The sequence below is a fragment of the Phyllostomus hastatus genome, unplaced genomic scaffold (genome assembly GCF_019186645.2).
Source record: "Phyllostomus hastatus isolate PE091 unplaced genomic scaffold, TTU_PhHast_1.1 phas_contig_34, whole genome shotgun sequence".
NCBI classification, from domain to species: Eukaryota; Metazoa; Chordata; class Mammalia; order Chiroptera; family Phyllostomidae; genus Phyllostomus; species Phyllostomus hastatus.
In genome coordinates, this window is record NW_025333857.1 from 30101159 (window position 1) to 30123917 (window position 22759).

Consider the following 22759-nt stretch of genomic DNA (forward strand, 5'->3'; position numbering starts at 1 on the left):
CTTTGCCTTTTGAAGTTGCAACAGTAAGATCATTACATCTTCAAAAAGTTACTCTGGTCACATCAGGCCCTCACAGTTCATAGAAAAATGGCTCATTTTTGTTGTTGTCATTAGGGACCACTAAATTCTTTTCTGTCGAGTATTACTCTCCACTGGCAGAGACACAGCAATTTACTGCTGATCCTAAGTTTCAGGATGGGCCATTAAGTGTACCCTGGGGAAGGAAGGCATCTTGAAAACACTTACTTTTTAGAGTAAAAACCATTCACCTAAATAAGTATACAAACCTGAGGAGAAATGTATGCATCCACATTGGACCTCTGCAGTTGCTGGTGTCTTCCTGCTATCCTTCCCACATGTGTTCAGTGGTTTCTAAGCCGGAGCCCATTTTCAAGCCCACAGCTCCAGAACACACCAGGGTTTCATTGTCACAGTGCAAACCCGCTTACCAATTAAGGTTCTTCACCTCCAGTGGAACTGCCCCCGCCTTGACCTACTTTTTCCTTCTCTACTCCTGTGTGTGTGATGTCAGCCAAATGGAAGCGTGTACACTTGATATACACACAAACACATCACAAAACTAAAATGGGAAACTCAGAGCATTTATCTTACCATAGTACAGTGAATGCAAAGTCATTCTTCTAAAAACTGTGCCTGTAACATACAGAAGTGTTTGCCTTTTTCAGACAAGTAAAACAGACAGTAACAATGAAAGGATACCTCTGCATAGTGAGTGAACTCTAAAAAATGATTCCAACTCTTCTATCATTTTAATTTAAGGCAAAGAAATACAAGCATGTATTTTTAAAAGTCGAACATTACTGCCTACTTTACAGCAAACACCAAGGTCCTTTTCCCTCCTTCTCTCCGCTCTTAAGCCTCTGAGCATTTCTTCTGGTATATACTATGATACTCTCGAGTGGCATGTTTACACCACTCACGTCCATTTTTCCAATTTAGACTTGGCTTCTGCTGTAAAGGACTAGAGTTTCCACTTTTGTACTCCACCTTCCCTCACCCTCCCAATGTTACACTTTCTGGTCAATCCATATTCAGTGTCTGTAGTCTGAAGACTGTGCACTTGTTTTTCCCTGCTGAGACGCATGCATTGTATTATTGCATTTCTTGCCTGTATAACAGTTGTTTTTAGTGAGAAAAAGAACTGAATTGTTTTCCCATTTGTTTAGTTTTCTGTGTATTAATAATTCATGCCAAACGCTCCTGAAACCACCTAAGATTCCCCTCAGTGCAATCCTATTAGGAAAGCTCTCATTTCCATTCTTTCTGCAAACCTCCTAGGCCACACGGCATTGGGTGCTGCCTTGGCCTGCACTACAGCTGTCACCTGGGATCTCCTTGCCCGACACCCTGGGGGGCCCTTGTCTCTTTCCCATGTTGGAGCCTGTTTCCCGGATCTTGCATCTTCTTTCTGATTTACGCTCCCATTTGGGGGTGGCAACTGTCCAGCAGCTTCCTGAGAAAGGGCATATGGGAGGGACATTTTCTGGGGCCCTGCATGTCTGCAAACACCGTTAGTCCACCTTCTCGCCTAACCGGAAATCAGACCGGGTCTAGGTCTCCCAGTTTTTTTGAGAAATTCAACATTATGGTGATTCTTGATCATCTGTAACCTGCTTTTATGTTTCTGAAAGCCCACGGGATATTCCCTTTCTCCCTGTGTCCAGAAATTCCTTTGCTTCTTTTTTTTTTCATTGTTCTAGGTACCCAGTGGAATCTTTTAATCAGAAATTCTCATGTCGGTTGATTCTAGGGAACAATCTTTCATAATTTCTCCCTTTTTTCTATGTTCCTACCATTTTCCATCCTTTTGCCCTAATTCTTCCACTTGCAGATTTCCTCTTTGTCTTCTAACCTTCCTACTGAAGGATATTTTTAAAATGTTACCTTTAAATTTCTGCTGTCATATTTTTCAGTTAACAAGTGTGTAAAATTTTTTTAAATGGTATCCTATCCTAACTTAATGGCTTCCCTACACCCCCTTTCCTTTGGGAGGATACTGATAAGTGCTGGACAGTTTCCTTCCGCTCTGAGCACCGCCTCTGACTTCTCCGAGTTCCTTCTTTCATTTGCTTGTTTTTGGTGACTTTGTCTTTCACATTAGAGATGTTTTTCAAATGTCTGGTGATCCTTGGATGTCCACGTATATTTAACAGTGTGTCTCAAAAAGCCCACATATGGCAGTAACCTTTACTGTGGGGTGATGTGATGGGGACCCAGTGTTATGCTTGCAACCCCCCAAACACGAGCATCTGTAGGTATCTTCTCCAGGGCCCATTTCCCCGGAGAGGAATACTCTAGTCTGCTGCTGGGCTCTGGGGATGGGTGGGTTCTAGGTTTGACAGCTAAGACCTCAAAGGTGTCCCGAGTCCCACTGCTTAGCAGGCCCTGGGTTCCTCAAGGCTCTTCATGCCCAGTCTCAGCTGTGGCTGATGTCCCCAGTTCCAGCACTTCCCTGGTTCACCCTTTCCTTACAGCAAACCTCCCATCTTCTGTGGGCTTGGGGAGGAGCTGTCAGCCAGTCACATGAGCTGCAAAAGGAATCTAGAGTGCAACCTCTCTCAGACAGACTTTCAAACAGTCCTTTTCTCCCAGCCATACTCTTGCCACTTTAGGTATCTGGTGTCTCAAATTCCCAAGCCTATCTTGGGGGTCCACAGCACAAATCCTTATAGACACTCAGCAGAGAAGACAAACAGAAACCTATCAGGATCCTTGTCAGACTCCATCAGGCTACACTATGGTAACAAACCACCCAGGTCCCCAAGGCTGGAAACAACGAAGGTGGATTCCTCTCTCACATTGCATATCCACAGGGTCAGCAGGGGACCCTGCTCATCATGGTCACTTGGGACCCGTGCTAATAGAGGCTCTGAGTCCTGTGTCATGAGGCTTCTGGGAGAGAATTCTGCCCTCAGTGGCTTCTGCCTAGAGGTAGCATCGACTGTTATTGCTCCTATTGCATGGGCCATGGCTACTTCGAGGGGATGAGGAAGTGTGGTGTGGAAAGAAGAGGACAGCTGGAAATCCTGGGGAGCACTAATGTCCACCACAGCCAGTCACCACTTTGGTGATGCAGTTTTGTTGTTCTCAGCTTGCTGCTGTTTCCTCTGTCTCTTGGTACTTGTGGCTTTATATATATATATATTTAATTTTACTGTCATTTTGGTGTAGCTCTCAGAGGGAGCAGAGATAAACACCATTTTAAGCTGTAGAACACACCACTCAAAGTAGCCAACACTCTCCAATTAATGCTGGGTGCCGTTACCGCCTTTCTTGGATCCTATTGTGACTCTGTCCTCTACTCAGAACACCTTTGCTGCCTAAAAAGAGATCGGGAGGCTGTGGAACTTTTCAGAACTGGGCATTCATTAACAACAGTTTTCAAGAAGGGCATTGCTAGGCTGTTTTCAAACCCATATCTGGAAAAAGAGAAAGTCTGCTAGAAGCAAAGCACTAGTATTCTTTAAATTTCCAGAAAACAATGATTTCCGGCAGTGCTGAGCGTTATTGTGTGTTCAATAAGTTCTTGCTAATGAGCAACCCCATCTTCGCACTCTGTGTGAGTCACCAGGAAGCAAAAGCCAGTTTGCCCCAGGTGAAGAGAAAAATGCTCAGGTTCTGGGGGAATTATAAGTACTGCTCGAAGCAGATGTAGCCCTCAGCAGTCATCCCTGGCAAGTGGTAACGTGGGCGTGTTTTGCGCACTTCACCATAGCTTCCGGTCATGCCAGCGGAGAATGGACGCACTGCTTCTGCAACAAGAACTGCAGGGTCACTTCCCCGGGCCTGCTGACCATAACCACAGCGGGACGCCTCTGCTGTTAAAACTGTGCACGTGCTAACGAAAGCTAGGGGTCAAATCCACAGACATCATGTAGGAAACTACCTAGATGACAGCTTTTTCCCTTTTAAATCAGCGGTTCTTAATCTTTCCTAAGCTTGATCACAGGGAGAATTTACAAAACAAAGTGAAACAAAACCAGAAAACAAACAAAAAGCCCCAAACCCCAGATCCCTGGGCCCCACTCAGGTATTCTGATTTAGAAAGGAACGGCAGTAATTTGTATTTTTAACAAGTACCTCCCAGTCACACTGCTTTTAATAGTACTTCCCATCTTCTATGTGGAATGAGCACTCAGTAAGTATTTTTTGATGCTGATGTGGAAATCAACAGAACATATATACTTATATACCCCCCCCATACTACCATCAAAGAGGTAGCAAATGAAGGGCCTTCCTATAGCTATGGCATGACGGATGAAATACAACCCCAAAATTCAAATGGCTTAAAACTGACTGGCAGAATATTTTAAAGCACAGGTAGGTTTTTGGTTTTGCTTTGTATTAACTACTCATAACCCAATTAGCTTTACTCACCAGTTTCTTAGCATCAAGCTGAGTTTCTGGGAGTCTGGGTTTCTAAAGCATCATCTAATATTCTATAATTAACTCTACTTTTGGAATGAAACACTAAGAGGGAGGGTTAAGTTGTCCTAGTGTAAATGAGTAAGAGCAAGCCTCCTGCCCTAGTGTACGCTGTGTTGTGGGTTCATCGTGAGGCTGCTGGGAACGCGTGGTTGGGCTGGTCATTTCACAGGAGAAAGCTAAAGGAGAGGCCAGCATCTGGACTTAATGCTTCTATGGCTTTTTCCAAGTTTCTAAAACAATATAGAACCAGGCCTCTTGCCAGCTCCCTACTTTTGAAAAGCTGCTCCATTTCTACTTCATTCAAAAAATGCTTGTTGTAATCCCCCTCCCCTCCTAGCTGGGAGGAACCTGGAAACAGCTGGAGGTCCAAGGGAAGTCTACCTGTGGGCACACCTGTTTTGAACCTTTTGGGTGTGAAGCTCAGAAAACAGAAGAGAGGCACAGGGCATTGTGGACCAGGCTGACCCAATGCTGCCCCCTTGCTAGGGAGGATGCAGATCTTGTGCCAACAGTTTTCCAGCTCTTCCTTCAAGGTGCCAGAGATAAAACCAGCCAACAGCAAATGTCGATTGTTACTAAAAGAGGAGGTGAGTGATACCTCTCTGACTGGCATAGCCCTTCCGGTACAAGTAAAATGAACAGCTACCAATAACGGTTTCTTACTCCAAAAGATATACTGAGAAGTAGCCTAGTGCCATCGTAAAATGAAGAATTAGTTGAAATTGAATTGAACCTCTTGGACCTTTTTTACTCCAAGCTCCCATTTTAATGGAAATTGCTTAAAAATTTTTCAAAAGAATGGGAAAGTGAGAGTCGAAGCAGAAAGGGAAGCTTTATAACCAGGCAATGGGGCAAAGGTTGGTCTTCTTGATTTATTTTGTATAGATTGTAGCACTCAAGCTTGCCATGTTATCACATTTTTAGGTATTTCAAAAATGAAAAATAAAATGTTGACAGGGACAGCAATAGGTTTCTGCACCTCTTCACAAAGAAGCATGATTCAGTTTAAAGCCAAAAATACATGTCTTTTGTGACATGAAAAGCACACCCTGGTATGACCGGAAGGGAAAACTAAGCACCTACTCAAAGCCACACTGAGGCACAAGTGGGTCAAAAACTGCAGAAACTCCTGGCACAAAAGGGCTCTAAAATGTTTCCCCTGAAAAGGCCTCACTCTCTGTCTCAAACTTTTCAGGGGTTTCTTTAAAGCAGTGGTTCTCACGTTCTGGTCCGGGACCAGCTGCAACAGCATCACCTGGGAACTTGTCAGTGACAATGTCATGTTGAACGTCACCTGAACCCTGTGAGCCCAGAAAACAGCAATGGTTAAGAGCCATGGCTGCTCCCCCCCTCTCCCCGCCACCGCTTCTGTGTTATGGCAGTAGCTTCCTGCAAATAACCCCCCACCCCATATGACTTGGATAAGACTCACAGGTGCCCTTGTCTACCTAGGACAAAGCCAGACAGACCCTCCACATTCGCATTGGCTGAACTTGGGATTAATCAGAACAAAGTACTGGTTAACCAATCTTTGGTTAAGCTTCTCTCCTTCCTCCAGGTCTTTGAACTTTGGCTAGTCTGCAATCCCTCCACAACAGCCCTTCCTGACACTGTGCTGGTCTCAGGTTAAAACATTCTCTCATCTGCGAATGCCTTCAAACACGCTTTCTTCCCACTTCCTCATACATACATGTCCCTTTTGCCTACCCCTAGAGACCCCTGCAGATCTCAGAGTCAGAGATTCTCCTACTGCTAGCCCTCCCCGCCCCCCATTACAATAGCACCCTTCTCCCCTTGGGAATACTCCTTTCCAATAGTCTCTCCTTATTCAATAAAGACTTGCGGTGTTTTGTTTTGACATTAGAAATATAAATTCTCAGGTCCCACCCTAGACCTTCTAACTGAGAGAGGAGGGTGAGGAGGCAAGGGGTGGAGGGTGCACCTAAAAATCCGTTTCTGAACAAGTGCTCTTGGGGTACTTTGAGAACGACTGATTCACAGCAGTGCCTCTGAGGTCTAATTAGTGCATTCAACACTTTAACTCCCAGTCACCTGTGTTCCGTTCTTTTCTTTCTTTCTTGCTGGTGGCCAGCTGCTTTTTATTTCTATTTATTTTTAATTTTTTAATTGTATTTTTTCCAGTACTATTTAATCCCTTTATACTCCCCTCCTCCCTGCAATCACCACACTGTTGTCCAAGTCCCTGAGTCCATTTTTCCTTTCTGCTGGACCCCTCCCCCACAACTTCCCTCCCCCATCCATAGCTGTCATCCTGCAAAAAGACTGTCTCTATTTTTTTTCACTCACGCTTAAGTGCAAGCTATTTTTGAGGCTTTTTGTGAACACATTTTTAGCACCCCCACAGACTGTTGGTCTTATAAAGTCACTTTCCAATGACAGACAAGACCACGCAGCACCAGTTTCCCCTCCTGACCACGCGCAAATCCGAGCAGGCCGGAACCCACACATACTTACATCTCCATCCCCCGGCCTCTGATCCTCACAGTCTCTGGTGGGGCTAATATCCTGGCGCATGACCCAGATGGGCTCTTTGGGCTCGTCGGGGGTATAAGGCGAACGGATGGTCCTGGTTTTCACCTCCTCGATGGCCTCCTTGATGTCTTTGATGGCCAGCGAGATGGCATCCCTCTTCTCCTTGTTGTACCGCTGCACCGCCTCGCCGCCAGCGCTGCCGGCCGACCGCTGCTGCCCTGCAGGTGTTTGCGGCTCGGGGCTGTCGGGGCCGCCCCCGCCGGGCGTGGAGGCACGCTCCAGGTCCTGCTCGGCCTCCGGCATGTCCTCAGCCGCTTTGTCAAGACTCTGAGAGCTCATGCTCTGTTTGACCTCCGCCACGATCTGGTCGATGTCCTCCTCCTGCTCATAGCTGTCCATGCGCGGGTAGGGAGCGAACTCGGCCTCCTTTTCGGGGCTGTCCGACTCGCCGTCCGAGCGCTCGTCGTAGTGGTGCAGCCGCGCGCCCAGGGCCTCTTGGCGGTACGCTGCCGCCTCGTCGTGCTCCTCCTCGTACAGCCGCAGACCCTCGTCGCGCGCGTCCAGCTCGGGTGCGTCCCCGATCTCCTCGTACACGTGCTCCTGGAGGCCCCCGTAGTCGGCGTAGGGCTCGGCATACGGCTCGTCCTCGCCGCGGTGGAAGAGCCGGTGCGTGTAGACGTAGCCCGAATAGGCCGCGTTCATGGCCTCCTCGTGCTCCAGCGAGTGGAAGTGCAGGTGGTTGGGCAGCGCGCGGCGGTGCGTGGCCTCGGCGTGCTCGGCCTCCGCCTGCTCCGTGTACTCCTCGGCCTCGGGTCTGTACTGCACGGCGTAGGCGCTCTCGTCCTCCGGGTCCTGCCCGCGCTCCGGGTCGTAGCCGTCGCGGGCCGCGGCGATCACGTCGCCCTCAGCCGTGTCCGTGTGGTTGTGGAAGCCGCTCTCCGTGCTGGCCGAGCGCGCCAGGCAGTCCCCGCGCTCTTCGTCCTCCTGCGGCCCAGGCTGGGTGCCGAGGTCCTCGACGGCGCGCCCGCGCGGGGCCCGGCCCGCATAGTGCTGCTGCTGCGGCTGCGGCTGCTGCGGCTGCTCCTCTTCCACCTCGGGGCGCTCCAGGTCGGCCTCCACCGACTCGTTCACCTCCCCGCCTGCCGCCTCGTCGGTCACCTCCGCCTCCGCGGCCCCCTCCAAGTGGTTCATGGTGGGCGTCGGGGACGGCTGGGAGAGAGGCTGGGCGGCTCACTGCACTCTCATTTTGTCTCACCCGGCTGGAAAAACAAGAGGGCGAGGGAGGGTGTTAGGTGGTTTAGGCTGTCGTCTTGAGCCCCGTACCAAGATGGCCATAAAAACAGCTGCCATTGATCCCTTCTGAATCTTTGTCAATTAAAATAAATGATTGCAAATTTAAGCTCACTCTGACAGCACATAGTTCATTTTCCTTGTATCCCGTATTGTAATTTGTAATTACATACCTACTTGTTTAATTGCTTACTGGCTTTCTTCTCCCTTACCCACTCCTTCTACTGAGAGCCTCACGAGAGCGTTAGTTCTCCTCCGAGAGCGCTAGTCCCTCACCGTGCTTACTCTTCAGGCTCCATTTCCGATGCACATGAGTAAAGAGAACTAAACTGAATGGGTCGAGTGACACATTTTCCATCTGCTGAGATATAAATCTCTAAACTAGGATCCTAAATATCTTTAGAAACGATTCTTCAAATTTCAAGGGGAGAAAAATCTCAACATGTTTTGAAGCCATTGCTATCAATACGAATAAGCAGCCATTCTGGGGGAAGCTCTCAGCCCCACCAGCGGGCCACCGGCCTGCCATTACTGGCTATTTCTTCATGGGTGGCCGCACAGGAGACTAGACTCATTTCCTGCAGCAGCGTGTTAATGCTGTTACACAGGGAGAAGAGACTCAGAGTTGTCAGTTTGTTGTGAATATTCAAGGCGGTGAAGATACAGGATCCAGGGTTTTCCAAACTTGTTTGACTAGGAAACTTCCCCCTCCAAGAGGCCAGCATTCTGACAAATACACTTACAGCAACACTGACTAGCTCACTTTCCCAGATATTCCCTACAACACATGGACCAAAACAGGCCATCCATGTTTCCTGTATAAGGCCTCTCTGAAAAAGACAACAGATTAAAAACTATATTACGTACAACTCATAAACACAAAGCTAGTGTTCACAGAGAGGGGCACTAAAAATACCAAACACTCCTCCAGGCCCTCTTGCTCTGTGGTGTCGGCTGTGTGTGGACAGTGTTAGAAACACAGGAACAAGCACCAAAGCGTCCAAATGGCCAACAGTTCATGATAGTCACTTGTCGAACTAAACAAACATTGTCTTCAGTAAAAATATATTTTTCTATCTTACATGCATTAAAAAGAAGTTTTAGTTTATTCTGTGGTAAAATTGTATTTGACCAGGGAATGGTGCCCTCTCATGGCACATGTATTGATTCAAAGGAAATGTGGTTTCTGTGCATGTGCACACACTAAGTCATGGTAAGGAAAGTTGCAAGAAACCTGTTTTTGGGGGAAAGGCTGTTATAATAATGTAGTTTGGGAAAGTGGAGTTTATATTCATGAGTGCATTTTCCTTACACCCCCATCCAAAGCCTCAGAGGAGTATTTATGCATGAAGCGTTTTTATTTCACATATCACCATGGTTTCAAGAATATTGTTTGGGTGGTGGTATTGACAAGTTACTTAATAACAGGCATTTATTTGAGGAATTTCCCTCAGACAGAGGCAACCGGCAACCTTAAAAGATGGAGCTGACATTGGTGGTCACATCCACAGTTAGCACACAAGGTAACTGCTCCCCATAAGGTCTGTTCCCCATGCCCTTGCAAATTTGGGCGCAGAATTTACAAACAAATATTAAAGCTGTTTTTAAAGAATCCCAGGTTATTGTGAGAATATGTATTGGTACAGCCTTTTTGAAGTGCAATTTGGTAAGTTGAATTAAAATCTTCAAAAAACCCCCCATACCTTTGCTACAGTAATTCTACGTATAGAAGTCTTAAAAATAAAGCAAACAAACAAACAAAAAAAAACCCCCACCCTCAGATGTGGACAAAGATGTTTCTCACTGTATTTGCTTTAAAAGCACAAATTATGAATGCTAATATTAAGTGCTAACATTTATTAACTACGAATGAGTACAGTGCTTCCTTAGCATGTGAGTTCATACTGTGATCTAGGAGGAGGCGATTTTTCTTCACTGAGGAGCTGCACCTGCAGTTCCCACAGCACTCAAAGTCAGCCTGCCACAGCTGAACAAGTCCTGCCTCCTCACCCTCTCCCCCGCCCTGGCTTCCAAACCTCGCCCACCTCCCATGTTTCCTGTTCGGGTGAATGGCACCACCAGCCACCAAATCACCCAAGTCCCATATCCAGGAATCATTACCTACTTGTCTCTTTGCCTCACATCCTTCTCCAAACTGAGGACTGAGGCCATTGTCTTAATAACTCTTGCATCCTCCTCACTGCCACTGCCACTGCCCCTGCCACTGCCACTGCCCGGCCTTGGTGTGTCTTGACTATACAATTGTTTCCCTGACTAATTTCTCAGTCCCCTCCAGCCCAGCCTCCCACTGCCAGCCTGATGATCTTTCTATAATACAAATTTCAATCCCATAACGCTATTTCTCAAACACTTCAGCAATTCTTCTTTAGAGCATAGTATAAATGCTTAACCAAACTACAAAGCAGGCATTACTAGGCATTTTCTACATAGTGAGTCATTTAATTATCACACAAGTCTATGAAGAGAGTACCGTTATATTCTCCTCATAGAGTATCATCAGCTCATTTAAAAATGAGGATATGCAGGCACTGGGGGGTGACTGCATGGGTCACACACCTGGGGAGTGATCGAACTGGTAGAACAGTGTCTGCCCTCGTTCTCTAGCTCTGTGCTCTGGGTGCTTGAGTCCTACTCCTGGCAAACAAAACCCTTGGGCCACGTGGCTCCGCAGGCCTCATTGCCACATTTAACCTGCACCCCGAATGCTGATACCCCCGAGTTCTGACACTGGCCCTAACTGCCTCCCCTAGCCTCAGCCTATTTTTTACCTATAACTTTCCTTTGGTGAACCTGTCATCTCTTTCCCAGAGCAAGTTCATAGTTGATGAGTTTCTATTGGTGAGGAACATATGCCAGCCTCCAGGCAATGTTCCGGGCACTGGGGTGGAGCAGTGACCAAGCCAAATAAGCTTTTCTGCTCCCAGGAAGCCCCCCATTCTAGTGAATGGGGGGAGGGGTGGATGGAAAGCAGAGAGAAACAGACATAATTATGTTAATAAACTGTGAAGACTAGGACCAATAAAAAAATGGCATTGATCCAGTCAAGATAGCATAGAGTATATAAAAGAAAATGGAGTCACTCACGTCAACTAAGATGACTGCCAGTCAGCCATGATACTTTGGTTTAAGAAGGAAACTATCTAAGTCATGCCAGACACATCTGGCAAGGAGACACACCTAAGATATCTGCACATGTCACCAGAACATCCATGTCTGCAGAGTGGGACCATCCATGGACAGCCTCTGGGGAAAGTCCCCACTTGCCATCTGGGATGCATGAGGCAGGCTTTCAGTTGAGACAGCTGCACTCCATACCCCAGAGTGCTTCTCCACACCATGCCGATCTCCCTTGGCTTCAGTGGCTGGAGGCTCTGCCCTGCTGGACTGGGGACTTTGACCACTCTGCTGCCCTCCTAGCTCCAGAGATTCTTCCTTGTAAGATGCTGACGGCTCCCTTGCCCCCGTGCTGTCTTCCGGACCTGCAGACTAAGACTCTGGGACTCGGGTTTGTTATACCTCATTGACTGCTCTGTGTGTGTTATATTTCTCTTAGATGATTAGAGTGTGAATAGCATATTAACATATGTTGATATTCTACTTTGAGTGAACCTGCACTCAATAAAAACTGCATGAATAGCATAGTTATCTTGTATGACTCCTATCTGTTCCTTGGTGCCAGCATGCTCAGCAGGCAGCTAGCCAAGCAGCTGCCCAGCTGACTTAGAGGAAAGACTCTATCATGAACATATGCTTCAACATAAATGAACGACATAACTTCAGATAGCGAAAAGGTTTATGAAGAAAATAATACAAGGCAATCACAGAAAGTAATGAGGAGAGGGGGTTATGTAGACAGTGGCCAAAGGAGGTGATATTTGTGCAGAGGCCTGAAAGATAAAGGAAGAGACAGCCAAGTAAGAAGGTCTGAGGGCCAGGTCTGGGGGTGAGAAGGGACTTGCTGTGTTCAAGGACAGAAATAATGCTTGTGAAGTGAGGGATAGTGTGGTGGTGATGAGGACAGACAAGGGAAGGGACTGGACAGGACAAGGCCTGGCACATCGGGGTAGAGAATTTGGATTTTATTTCCAGTGCAGTGGCACGCTACTGGGGGTTTGTAAGCAGGGAAGTGATAGAGTCTAATTAACCCTGCCCTTGTCCTCACTGTACTTGTCTATCATTATATGTATTATTATTATAGTACCTGTCATTCTGAGTGACAATTGCTTATGCAGTCCTGGGGAAAAGAGGACCTGTCATTTATCTTTGATTCCCCAGTGCTAAGCACAGGGGGTACACGGTAGGTAGTTAACAAATTTCTAGTGGTTAAAAAGAAAACAATTATTTCCCCCCAGTATCTGGGTCCTTCTAGAGATTGGCATGCTCAGCCTTCAGAGAAGAACTATATTCATCTTTCCATCTTGAATCTCTGCTGCCTCATCCATCCATGAAACCTTCTGATCCCCTAAGTGCCCAAAGAACTCCACTGATCCAACATTCCCCTACATTTGAGTGAGTTGATCCAGTTGGCATTTAGTGGACACGTACCATGCAGTATGCAAACCAAAGGGGATAAGAACGTATCTGAACCATGGTCCCAGCCCTCAAGGGCTGACCACTTCAATAATAATAATACCTGGTGATCAGTGCAAAATAGACATAGATTCAAACTACAAAAGAAGCCTAGTTAAAACAACAGCAGCAACCACATCTGCCTTTGTGAAAAATAGGTTCTTACAGATTCTGCATTTCATGAGCTCAGAAGCATCCTAAGAACTAGAACCTAAGAGAGGAGTGCCATCATCCAATCAGTGTCCTCAATTATGACCCGTGTACCTCTGGAGGCTGAGAGTAGGAGAAGGAGCAGCTGGTTGAGAAAATCCCTCTGTCTCGACAAAAGGCTGGATGACCTGGAATAGACAAGCCAGCCAGTGCCTCAGCAGGATCCCCCACTTAACATGGAGAGGGGGTGCTGGGGCATTTTGGCTGCAGGAGTGAGGGGTTCCAGCCTGTCAGTAGTGAAGTGCAGGTGGCTTTCTGACCTTTGGTGCTGTGATGTTCTGTAGCCAGACTGGAGAAGGTGAACAAAGGGAGGGAATTCCATAGCAGTTCACCATTTAGGAATAAAACATTTCAAGAGTCAGCAGCTGAATCCAGGTATCTCACAATGTTAGCTGAGGTTTGGGTTGGTTTGGGATTAATAGAAAGGAGTGCTGTAAATGACATTGGTGGGTCCCCTTAAGTAGTCACTGATAGGAATTTCCAGCAGACTCTCCCTTTTAACACACTCAGAAGTAGTTTTAGAAGAAGGGTCCTACTGAAGACAAAATGCAATGTAAAAAAGAACACAAGGAATTATACCAAGTTGTTAACACAAAGGGCACTGTGTGCCGGGGAGTGGAGTTGTGGGGTTGTAGTGATGCAGGTGTCGGGAAAACACGTCAAGGTAGGGGGCAGAGAAGTGGGGAAAGGAGGCTATACTAGCCACCCTCTCTCCTGAAAACTCTGGAATGAACAACATGATTCCATGTTATGTAAGTTTTTATACTTTTGCAGGTATTTAAGAAGTACAATCACTTCCCATGAATTTAATGAATGGTCTTCATCTGCCCCCTCTAGAGTTGGAAGTAAAGTCCTATTTTTTAGGACTGCAGCCTGTTCTAATCCACCTGCCCACATACTGTTCCAGTTAACATGACGTGTGCCATCAAGCCATTGGAGGGGCCACCATTGACCCTGAGACTGTGGTGACCTAGTAATTTCCAAAGCAACAAACATTTGGGGTTGACAAATAAGATTATGCCTTGGATGTAGTGTGTACACACACACACACACACACACATACACACAAACTGTGTAGGCTGGGATATTAATGGTTCTCATTTTTTAAAAAAAGGATGACAGAATAAGAATAATAAGAATGACCAGGTATTCTTATCTATCTTCCCTACCCTATAAATTATTCCTTTCCATGAAGTAAATCAATTGTGAAAATTGTGAAACATCTCTGGGAATCCAAAGGTCATCAGAAACCCTACTCAAATCATCAGCTTTTCTAAACATAATGCATCTATTAGCAAGAAAGAGTAACATCATTCATTAAAGCTTAATCTCCTTTGATTCACTTGGAAGTTAAATTTAGTGATACTGGGTGGGAATCAAGGTGAATATAGAACACACATTACTCCTTCAAATCATTTTCAGTTTAAATAGCTTCACACTGTCAGAAAAACCCTCCTCACACAACACAGCTTGCCTCAGCAAAATGGTATGTTTTTTCCCCTAATGTGTCCTTGTGTCTGAGATTGTAAAGCATGGCTTCACAGAGAGTGTTGTTGGTGGTTTCAGAGTGAGTGGAATTTCTGAACCCAAGAAATGTTGCTGAATGGCCAGACGTCAACTTGAGGGAGGTCTCTGAGGTTGGACTTCAGGGCTGTGTCCTTGACCCTATGCCGCTTAAATGAAGATGTGTGAGCTGACCATGTTCAGTTTCCCCCTCCAGATCCACTCTGCACCTCTTCCACCCTGATCTGTGCCCTGTGAGGTGGGCCTCTTTGGGCTGCATCCATAGCTGCCTGTTCCTCTGGCTTGTGTTTGGGTTTGGCCAATGGGGAGCTCTGGTGGGACATCAGAAAGAGATGGAGGCAACTGAGGTTCCCTCCTATAACTGCCTCAGGTTGGCAGTGCCACCTGAGTGACAGGGGCTATGCCCTCTGTCAGGTGGCCCTGTCTACATGGTTTCACCTGATGGCTCCCTCCCCTTCCCTTCAGGCTCATGGGTAGTAAAGGTGGTGGGATCCCACAAAGTCCACATCTTTGTAAATAGTCCCTTTATTCAACTCTTGGTCTCTCTGCATATTACCTAATTTGAGTGCCCTATCTATTTCCTGCTGGGATCCTACCTGACACCAAAGGTGTAATACTCATGTTAGTAGATGACAAAAGAATAAACCGATAACTAGTCCAATTAAAGAAAAGTGAAAAATAAAAACAGTACAGTTATAGCAAGAATCATGGAGGTGGCACCTGAAGGGGAAATACTGCCCCAGGCTGTGCTGTGTCTTTCCCAGACCCACGGCACTGGCTCTCCACAGGCTACCTGGCATTCAGGGAATTGATGGGGGAAATCCACACAGGCAGCAAAATGGGCATCAAAGCCTGCCTGTCTGTATGGCAGCCTCTACACTTTTCTTCTTCCACAGCAGAGGCTACTTGATCTTCTACTGCTCTAGTCCATCAACAGTAGGCTCAGCCCATTCCCAGCCTCAAAGCAATCCTAATGTTAGACCTAGCTTTGCCCCTCCCTCAAGAATTAGGATCTGGACCCTGAACTTCTACCCTGTGTCTTGGGTTGTACCCCATGGAGATTGCCACAATGTTGGCTGCATCATCATCACCTTGGGTACCCCATTTTCTGGATCAAGAATGTCAATAGCAGCCCTGGTAGGCGTAGCTCAGTGGATTGAGTGCGGGCTGTGAACCAAAGCATCACAGGTTTGATTCCCAGTCAGGGCACATGCCTGGGTTGCAGGCCACGACCCCCAGCAACCGCACATTAACGTTTCTCTCTCTCTCTCTTTCTCCCTCCCTTCCCTCTCCAAAAATAAATATAAAATCTTTTAAAAAAGAATGTCAATAGCTTATCTGGATGGACACTTATTGATGGTTGCCATATCCCTTAAACATGGTGAGTAGCTTGCTGCACTAAACTTTCATCCATACATGTAGCTGAATTTGCCTTCTAGCACCTGCTGAAGGACCTGGGTCCTGGTTATTCTCAACAAGCCTTTGTAGGTTCTCACGTACATGTTGCACTATGCACTGGCCACTGTCTTATTGGAACAGCTTTCAAAGTTAATTTATGGGATTTTAAATTACCAGCAAATCATTCTCAATATTCTATAGTCATTTTTAGTTATTTTATTTTTTACCTCAAAGGATTAGCTCCCTACTTTATTTATAAGAGTGTGCCATGAATGGTGCTTGATATTCTTCAAATATCCAGTCAATCCCTAAAGGATCATCCAACCATCCACTATACTCAGCGAGGCATTGCAACGGCAAAGGGGACAGGTGTGGGCAACAGACCACCTGAGTTTGCTTCCTGGTTTCATCACTTACTGGCTCTGACTTCAGGTAACTTTCTCATAGCAAATGCTCCAATTTTATCATTTTCAAAACAGGGGTAGTAATAGTACCTACATCACAAGATTACTGTATGATACAAGTTTATATATATAAAATACTTAGAATAGCTTCTGATACATTTTAAGTGCTATTTAACAGTTATTGATGCATTTTCTGCACATATCATAATTAGTATTTAACAGATACAATTAACATAGTCTTTTAAATGGAAAAATTAAAACAATGTTCATGTAAGCGACTTGAGCATATGGTACATTTATTAATGCTACCCTTTCCCAAATAAGGTTATGTAGGGACAGAAAACAAACATTTAATCTTCTTTTAATCCATTTTGAAATAAGGCTGGGTATAAATAAATCTATCAAATAATGATAATAATGATCACAAATCCTGTACTATGTATAGGCCAATATATATGGCACTTTTCATTCTAGGTTTCTAACCCTCCCTACAGTCCCAATGGGAATTATTACCTCCACTTGCTAATTTTGAAGCCGAAGCTCAGACAGCTTAAATAACTTGTGCAAGGTCAGTCAGAGCTGCAAGGGGTGGAGGTAGACCCATCTGGCTCTCATTGTTCATATTCTTCCTGTGACATTTCACAAGCCCATGAAGTGACTCGACTGATTTTGAAAACAAACATCTAAATTGGTGTAATTCCTTTTAGACTAGTCACCTTGGCAGACTCTATACTAACAGGTCCAGGGGCACTGTTTTTGCAGAAAACACTTTGGTTGTTGGGGACCACTCTGTGTGGTTTTGGAGACTGTAGCCCCACAAGAGCAAGCTCTGAAATGGGCTGGTAAGTCTCCCTAGAAAACCAGGTAACAATGCAGGTGGCAGGCATGACTCGATTCTAACACCGAGGGTTCCCATGGGAATCAGGCCTCAAATGTACATTTTTGTCCTTTGAAGCCGGCTCTGCCCAGCGACAAGCTCTGTCGGCATAACCCAGATGTCTGCGTTCCAGGCATAAGGAGTGAAACTCCCTACTTCATGACCTGCGCCTTTACAACCATCTGGCATCTGCACGTCTCACAGACCCCGATCTGAACAGATTTCTGTGTCTCTTCAATTGTTATCTATAGATAGTGTCAGTTTTTCCTGACTATAGCCTTCTGGACATTGATTGATAAACTATGCACACGTGCTATATCCCCCTGCACTTCCTAACCCTAATAAAAGCCATGTCAGAGAAGGGCTCAGGGCATTCTCCACTGGAGGGAAATCCCACCCCCTTTTCCCTCCAGAGCAATAGGACTGTGTTCTGGAAGACTCCTTATCCTCATTTGGGCAGCCGGGGGAGCTCCGCTGGCCGGAGTTCCCCACATTTGGCCACTCGTATAGGTTTTAGGGTTTTGAAACTACAGTTGATCATTTTCAATATTGTATAACCATATTTAGTCATATTTGATTTTTAATCTCAAAGGGTATCACCCATGTTTACCACCTACCTTGTTTTCAATATTTGGCTGTGAATGATGTTTGATGGTCCCCAAATATCAAACCCAGCCCTAAAGGTTGAAGATGTGCAGCAGCCAGGATTATTAAAAAGATACTCATTCAAGTGCTGAAGTCAATTTCAAAGAGAGCTTTAAAAATTGTGTTGGCCAAAGGCTACATCTTTAACACAAACTTTTATTCTTACAGTATAAACAGAGGGACAGAGGCCATTTGGATGAATACGTTCTTGTGTGATTAATCCAAAATCAGGCTCATTACTTTCATCCACATTAAAATCTGTATAATTGTGGCTAACACTTAACTTAACTAGGCAGGAAAATTAATTCCTCCACTTGTATTAATTCAGATGTGCCAACCCTGAAGCTCTGATCACAACCCGGCCTTTGATTAAGGAGAAAATTCTGAATTTATGCAGGCTTTCCTTATTACCTGGCTCTTTGTCTAGCACTTCAACAATCAAATCATTCATTATTATGATTCCAATAAAATACATGAAATAAGCTTATGGCAATCATGGAAACTCAGAGGGGAAATCTTGCAAATTTTATAGAAAACTCAAGGGGTATTCTCTGAAAATCAAAACCAATTAAAAGTCTATCTGAGTTTTTGTGAAATGCCCCGGTATAAAACTAAACATATCTACATAATCTATATTTATCAACGGTTACAAAAACTTGGTATTATTTCTTCTGGCATTTTTTTTGTATTAAACCCCTTTCTTCATGCTCCCACACAACTTTCTTTCCTCATCCCACCACGTTTATTATCTTTGTTGCTATATTACTACTCTCAGTTCAGGACTATTAAATCACCAGTTACAATCACTTTCAACCATTTTCCTGATATTTCTGTTATTACACAGAAAGCAACATACACACCACACTATAGGGTTAAAGATAGTAAATCTCTAAAATCAGTTCAGCTGTTAATTTTCAGAGGCTCATTACTTCATCCTGCAAAAGGAGATGGAAACAGGGGACCATCTGGCTAAGGATGAATTGAACACTAATTCATTAAACTGTACTCTTTCCTTTGAGACCACAGCACCTCAAATTTACTGCTATTGTTACTTTGACAAATTATTTGGCTCATTAGAAAGTCAGTTAACTTGCTTCTCTCTATTCCCTCAAGTTTTCTGTAGCTTTTTCTAGCATTTTCTTTTAAAATTCACACCCGAATGTCAGCCACGATCCTGAGTATGAAGCTGCAAATTCAATCCTTGTTTCCAAGCTTCTTTTTCACTCCCAGGTCAAGAGAGCAGCAGAGGGTATGCTGGCACAGCCTTCAGACGTTTTTTTAGTGATGCCCCAGATCCGATTTACACTAGATGAGCAAACACAGCTATATCCTCAAAGGTTTGCTCCCTGACAATGCGGCTTCCTGACTCCCCTAATCTATCAAGCAACTATCAGGTAACAAGGCTGGCAGTGACTTAAATTTCAGTTTCATGAGCCAGAAACTCCATATTGATTCAAAGCCTCCACAACAGCCAACTCTCTCGATTCAATCACGTCAGCAAAAAGTTAACAGGGAAAGAAACCGAATGGAGGAAAAGAAGAAAACTATTTTCTCTTAAAAATGATTCATGAATAGTCTGGAAACCTTAAGAGTTCATTGGACACGCTAACGAGAATGTGCAGAGACAGGGCATCTGCAAGCTACACTCTTCTAGTTCACTGATCTCATCCAGGCCCCACGTACGTATAGGTCAGTGAAATTCAAACCTGGTTTTCTAGGACCCAGAACTTTTCAATCACCTTGAGGGAAGACATGAGCTTCTCCAAAGGAAATTCTTTTTAATCTGCTTTATTTAAAAAAATAGTGTAGATTTTACTGAAGGTTTCATAGTGAAGACTGATGTGAGAGGCTACATTGCATATCACACCATCACCTTCCAAAATAACCACACTGGTTAAAATTTCCCACGTCTTCCTTTTCAGTCATTGGCCACAGGGCTTCTCTCTCTCTCTCCACCCCCCCACCCCCTCTCTCATCTTCCACCACATTTCTGAGTCCTCATGGTTCTTGTCCCTTCCTTCTGGATCGTTACAGTCCAGTAGAAATATCATGTGAACCACACACATAATTAAAATTTTTTTTAGCAGTCACATTAATAAAGGTAAAGAAAGTACAATTCATTTTAGTAATCTACAGTTGACCCTTGGACAACACGAGTTTGAATTGCATGGTCCCATTTATACGTGGAAATTTCTCAGTAAATAAGCTGCCATAAGTGCATTTTTCTTCCTTATGATTGTCTCTTCTCTAGCTTACTTTGTTGTAAGGATATAGTGTATAACACATATAACATACAAATATGTGTTAACTGACTGTTTATGTTATCAGTCTGACATTCCATCAACAATAGGCTAATAGTAGTTAAGTTTGGAGGGGGGGTGGTTAAAAGCTATACATGGGTTTTTCGACTGCAAAGGGCCAGCATCCCTAAACCTAACATGTTCAAAATATCATCACAACATGTGATCAATGTAAGAAGTTATTACTGAGACAATTTCCATTCTTTTTCCCCACTAAATCATCAAAATTCAATATGAATTTTATACGCACAGCACATCTCAAGTAGGACTAGCCACATTTCGAGGGCTCAGTATCCACATGTGGCTAGTGGCTACCACACTGGACAGTGTGGTTTCAGGTTTTCTGTTTAGGCTTCCCGAATGCTCTCCTTTTCTTTTTTCACAACAATTTAGCTGTGTTCAAGCTCCTCCAAAAGTGTATACCATTACCCTCCTCCATCACCCTGTTCAATAAAGGAAAGACCCTCCAGTCATCAGAATTTTCTCTCCAAGTAGTAGAATATGATTAACAAATAAGTGAATGAGTGAAGAGGCTGGTTGTTGCTGTGGCCCAGAACTAAGTCATATACTGTCTGGCCAGCTGTCTCCCGAGGGAATTGGTCCCATATTCCTCCCTCCCCCAGTCTTTACCATTGTCCTTTAATCTCAGATGTCTTTGGACCTGGAGTCATGTCACTGTCCCTGCTCCTTTCCCCTCTCAATCACGCCCAGCCTCGCCCTCCCTTGTCCCTTCTGTCCCCCTCACCTGTAACCCTCATGGCTCATGGCTACAGCTAACCCTTGGCTCCAGCCCTCCAGCTTGCAGGGCTCCTGCTGCGGAGAACAGTAGAAGTTGCTCAGATTGCTTGAAATGACAGTGAGGCTAGGAGGAAGCCAGGCAAAGTAAGGATAGAGAAAATCCTTTAATGTCACCTGGAGGAGGGGTGGGAAGGGGAAAGTGGATGCGAGAGACTGGGGAATCAAATCAAAGACAGTGTAGCATAGTGGTTAAGAACGCACACCGAATCAGACTGCCTGGCTTCAAATTTAGTTCCAGCCTTCACTAGCTATGGTGCCTTGGACAAATCACTTAACTTTACTGTGCCTCCGTTTCTTCTTCTCTAAATGGGGTAATAATAGCATGTACCTCATAGGGTTATTGAACAGTTACATGAGATAATAAGACACTAAGAACAAGAATTAAAAAATATGAGAGGGGACCCCCCCCCAATAAACTGGAATTATCTTCTGGAGGGCGGGCCCCTTGTAGTACAGGCTTCCCATCCGCTAAGTGAGTGTTCTAGGAACCCACCTGCATCACTGTACCAGCTGGGGTTGTTGTGAGAGACTATATTTGGCGTCAGAGAATTTTTCTGGAGAACTCTTCAGTGGGTTTGTCCATTCCCACTGGATTATTTACAAGTGCACCTGCCCACATGCACTGAGTGTCCAGCAGTTTTTGAACAAAAACAGCATGACTCCCGTGCCCCACCCTCCCTATTCACCAAATCTTGCGCCAAGCGACTTTTTTTGTTCGTTTGTTTCCCTGGATTAAAAAAGTCCTCAAAGGGAAAAGTCTTGCCAATGTGGAAGAAGTGAAACAAAAAAGGGCAGAAGCACTAAAAGGCATCAAAATTGATGAGTTCAAACACTGTTTTGAGCAGTGGAAAAAACATCTCAGTGGGTATATTGCATCACATGGAGAGTACTTTGAAGGCGACGGAAGTTTGAATATGTAAGAATACATAAACAATTTTTTATAAATAAATTCATTTTTGTTTGGTCCCACTCTCCTGCCCCCGTATGCTTGTCACCCCTTAGAACATGCAACACCAACAATAAACACTATAACGTGAGCTGTGGACTTGGAGCGATAATGGCCCGTCAGTGTCGTCTGTCAACTGGAAACGCTCGCCAGTCTGGCGCAGGATGCTGAGAGTGAGGAGGCTGTGTGCGTGGGGCAGCGGGGTATGAGGATGCTGCGATTTTGCCTCAGTGTTGCTGTGAACCTAAAACTGCTCTAAAAAATAAAGTATATGAAAAAATGTATGTATTCTATTATTTAAATATGTATTTAAGTGTATGTTATACTGTACATGTTGTATGTAAATACAGGGGTGGGCAAAGGCAGGTGTACAGTTTTGAGTCTGTGAAACAGTTTATTTTTGTACTATCATTTAACAATTATTGTATTATTTATTTATATTACACTGCAAGCCTACCTCCCCCTTGTATACTATGTAAGTTAAAATGTAGATATATAGGTATATATTATATAAATATAATACATATAAAAGATATAAATAGAATATATTAAACATATATGAAAATTATTTAAATACAAATTATAGAAACATATTTAAATATATTCTATATAACATAAACATAAATTATGTATTACATTTGAAGATATAAATATATATCTATATTTGCTTATTTAAAATACGCAAGCGAGGCTGTTGTTCCACTTTGAAAAACGAGCCCACCTCCCCTCACCAGAGCTTAGAGGACAGGTGGGTCGGCCACACTCACTGCCCCAGTTCGGACGCCCTCTGCGTCCAGGTGTGGGCGGCAGGAATCCGACTGGCAGGAATCCGACC

At 44.7% G+C, this 22759-nt stretch overlaps 1 protein-coding gene across 5 annotated transcripts in view; it reads right to left on the minus strand.

The window, feature by feature from the left end:
• APBA1 (amyloid beta precursor protein binding family A member 1) overlaps nucleotides 1–22759 on the minus strand; it is a 195404-nt gene that overhangs the window by 54170 nt on the left and 118475 nt on the right. For all 5 annotated transcript variants that reach the window (XM_045840607.1, XM_045840610.1, XM_045840609.1 and 2 more), the window contains exon 2: nucleotides 6925–8201. In XM_045840607.1, coding sequence (XP_045696563.1) covers nucleotides 6925–8133 — 1209 coding nt within the window. In that variant the 5' untranslated portion in view covers nucleotides 8134–8201. The remainder of the gene's footprint in view (nucleotides 1–6924; nucleotides 8202–22759) is intronic.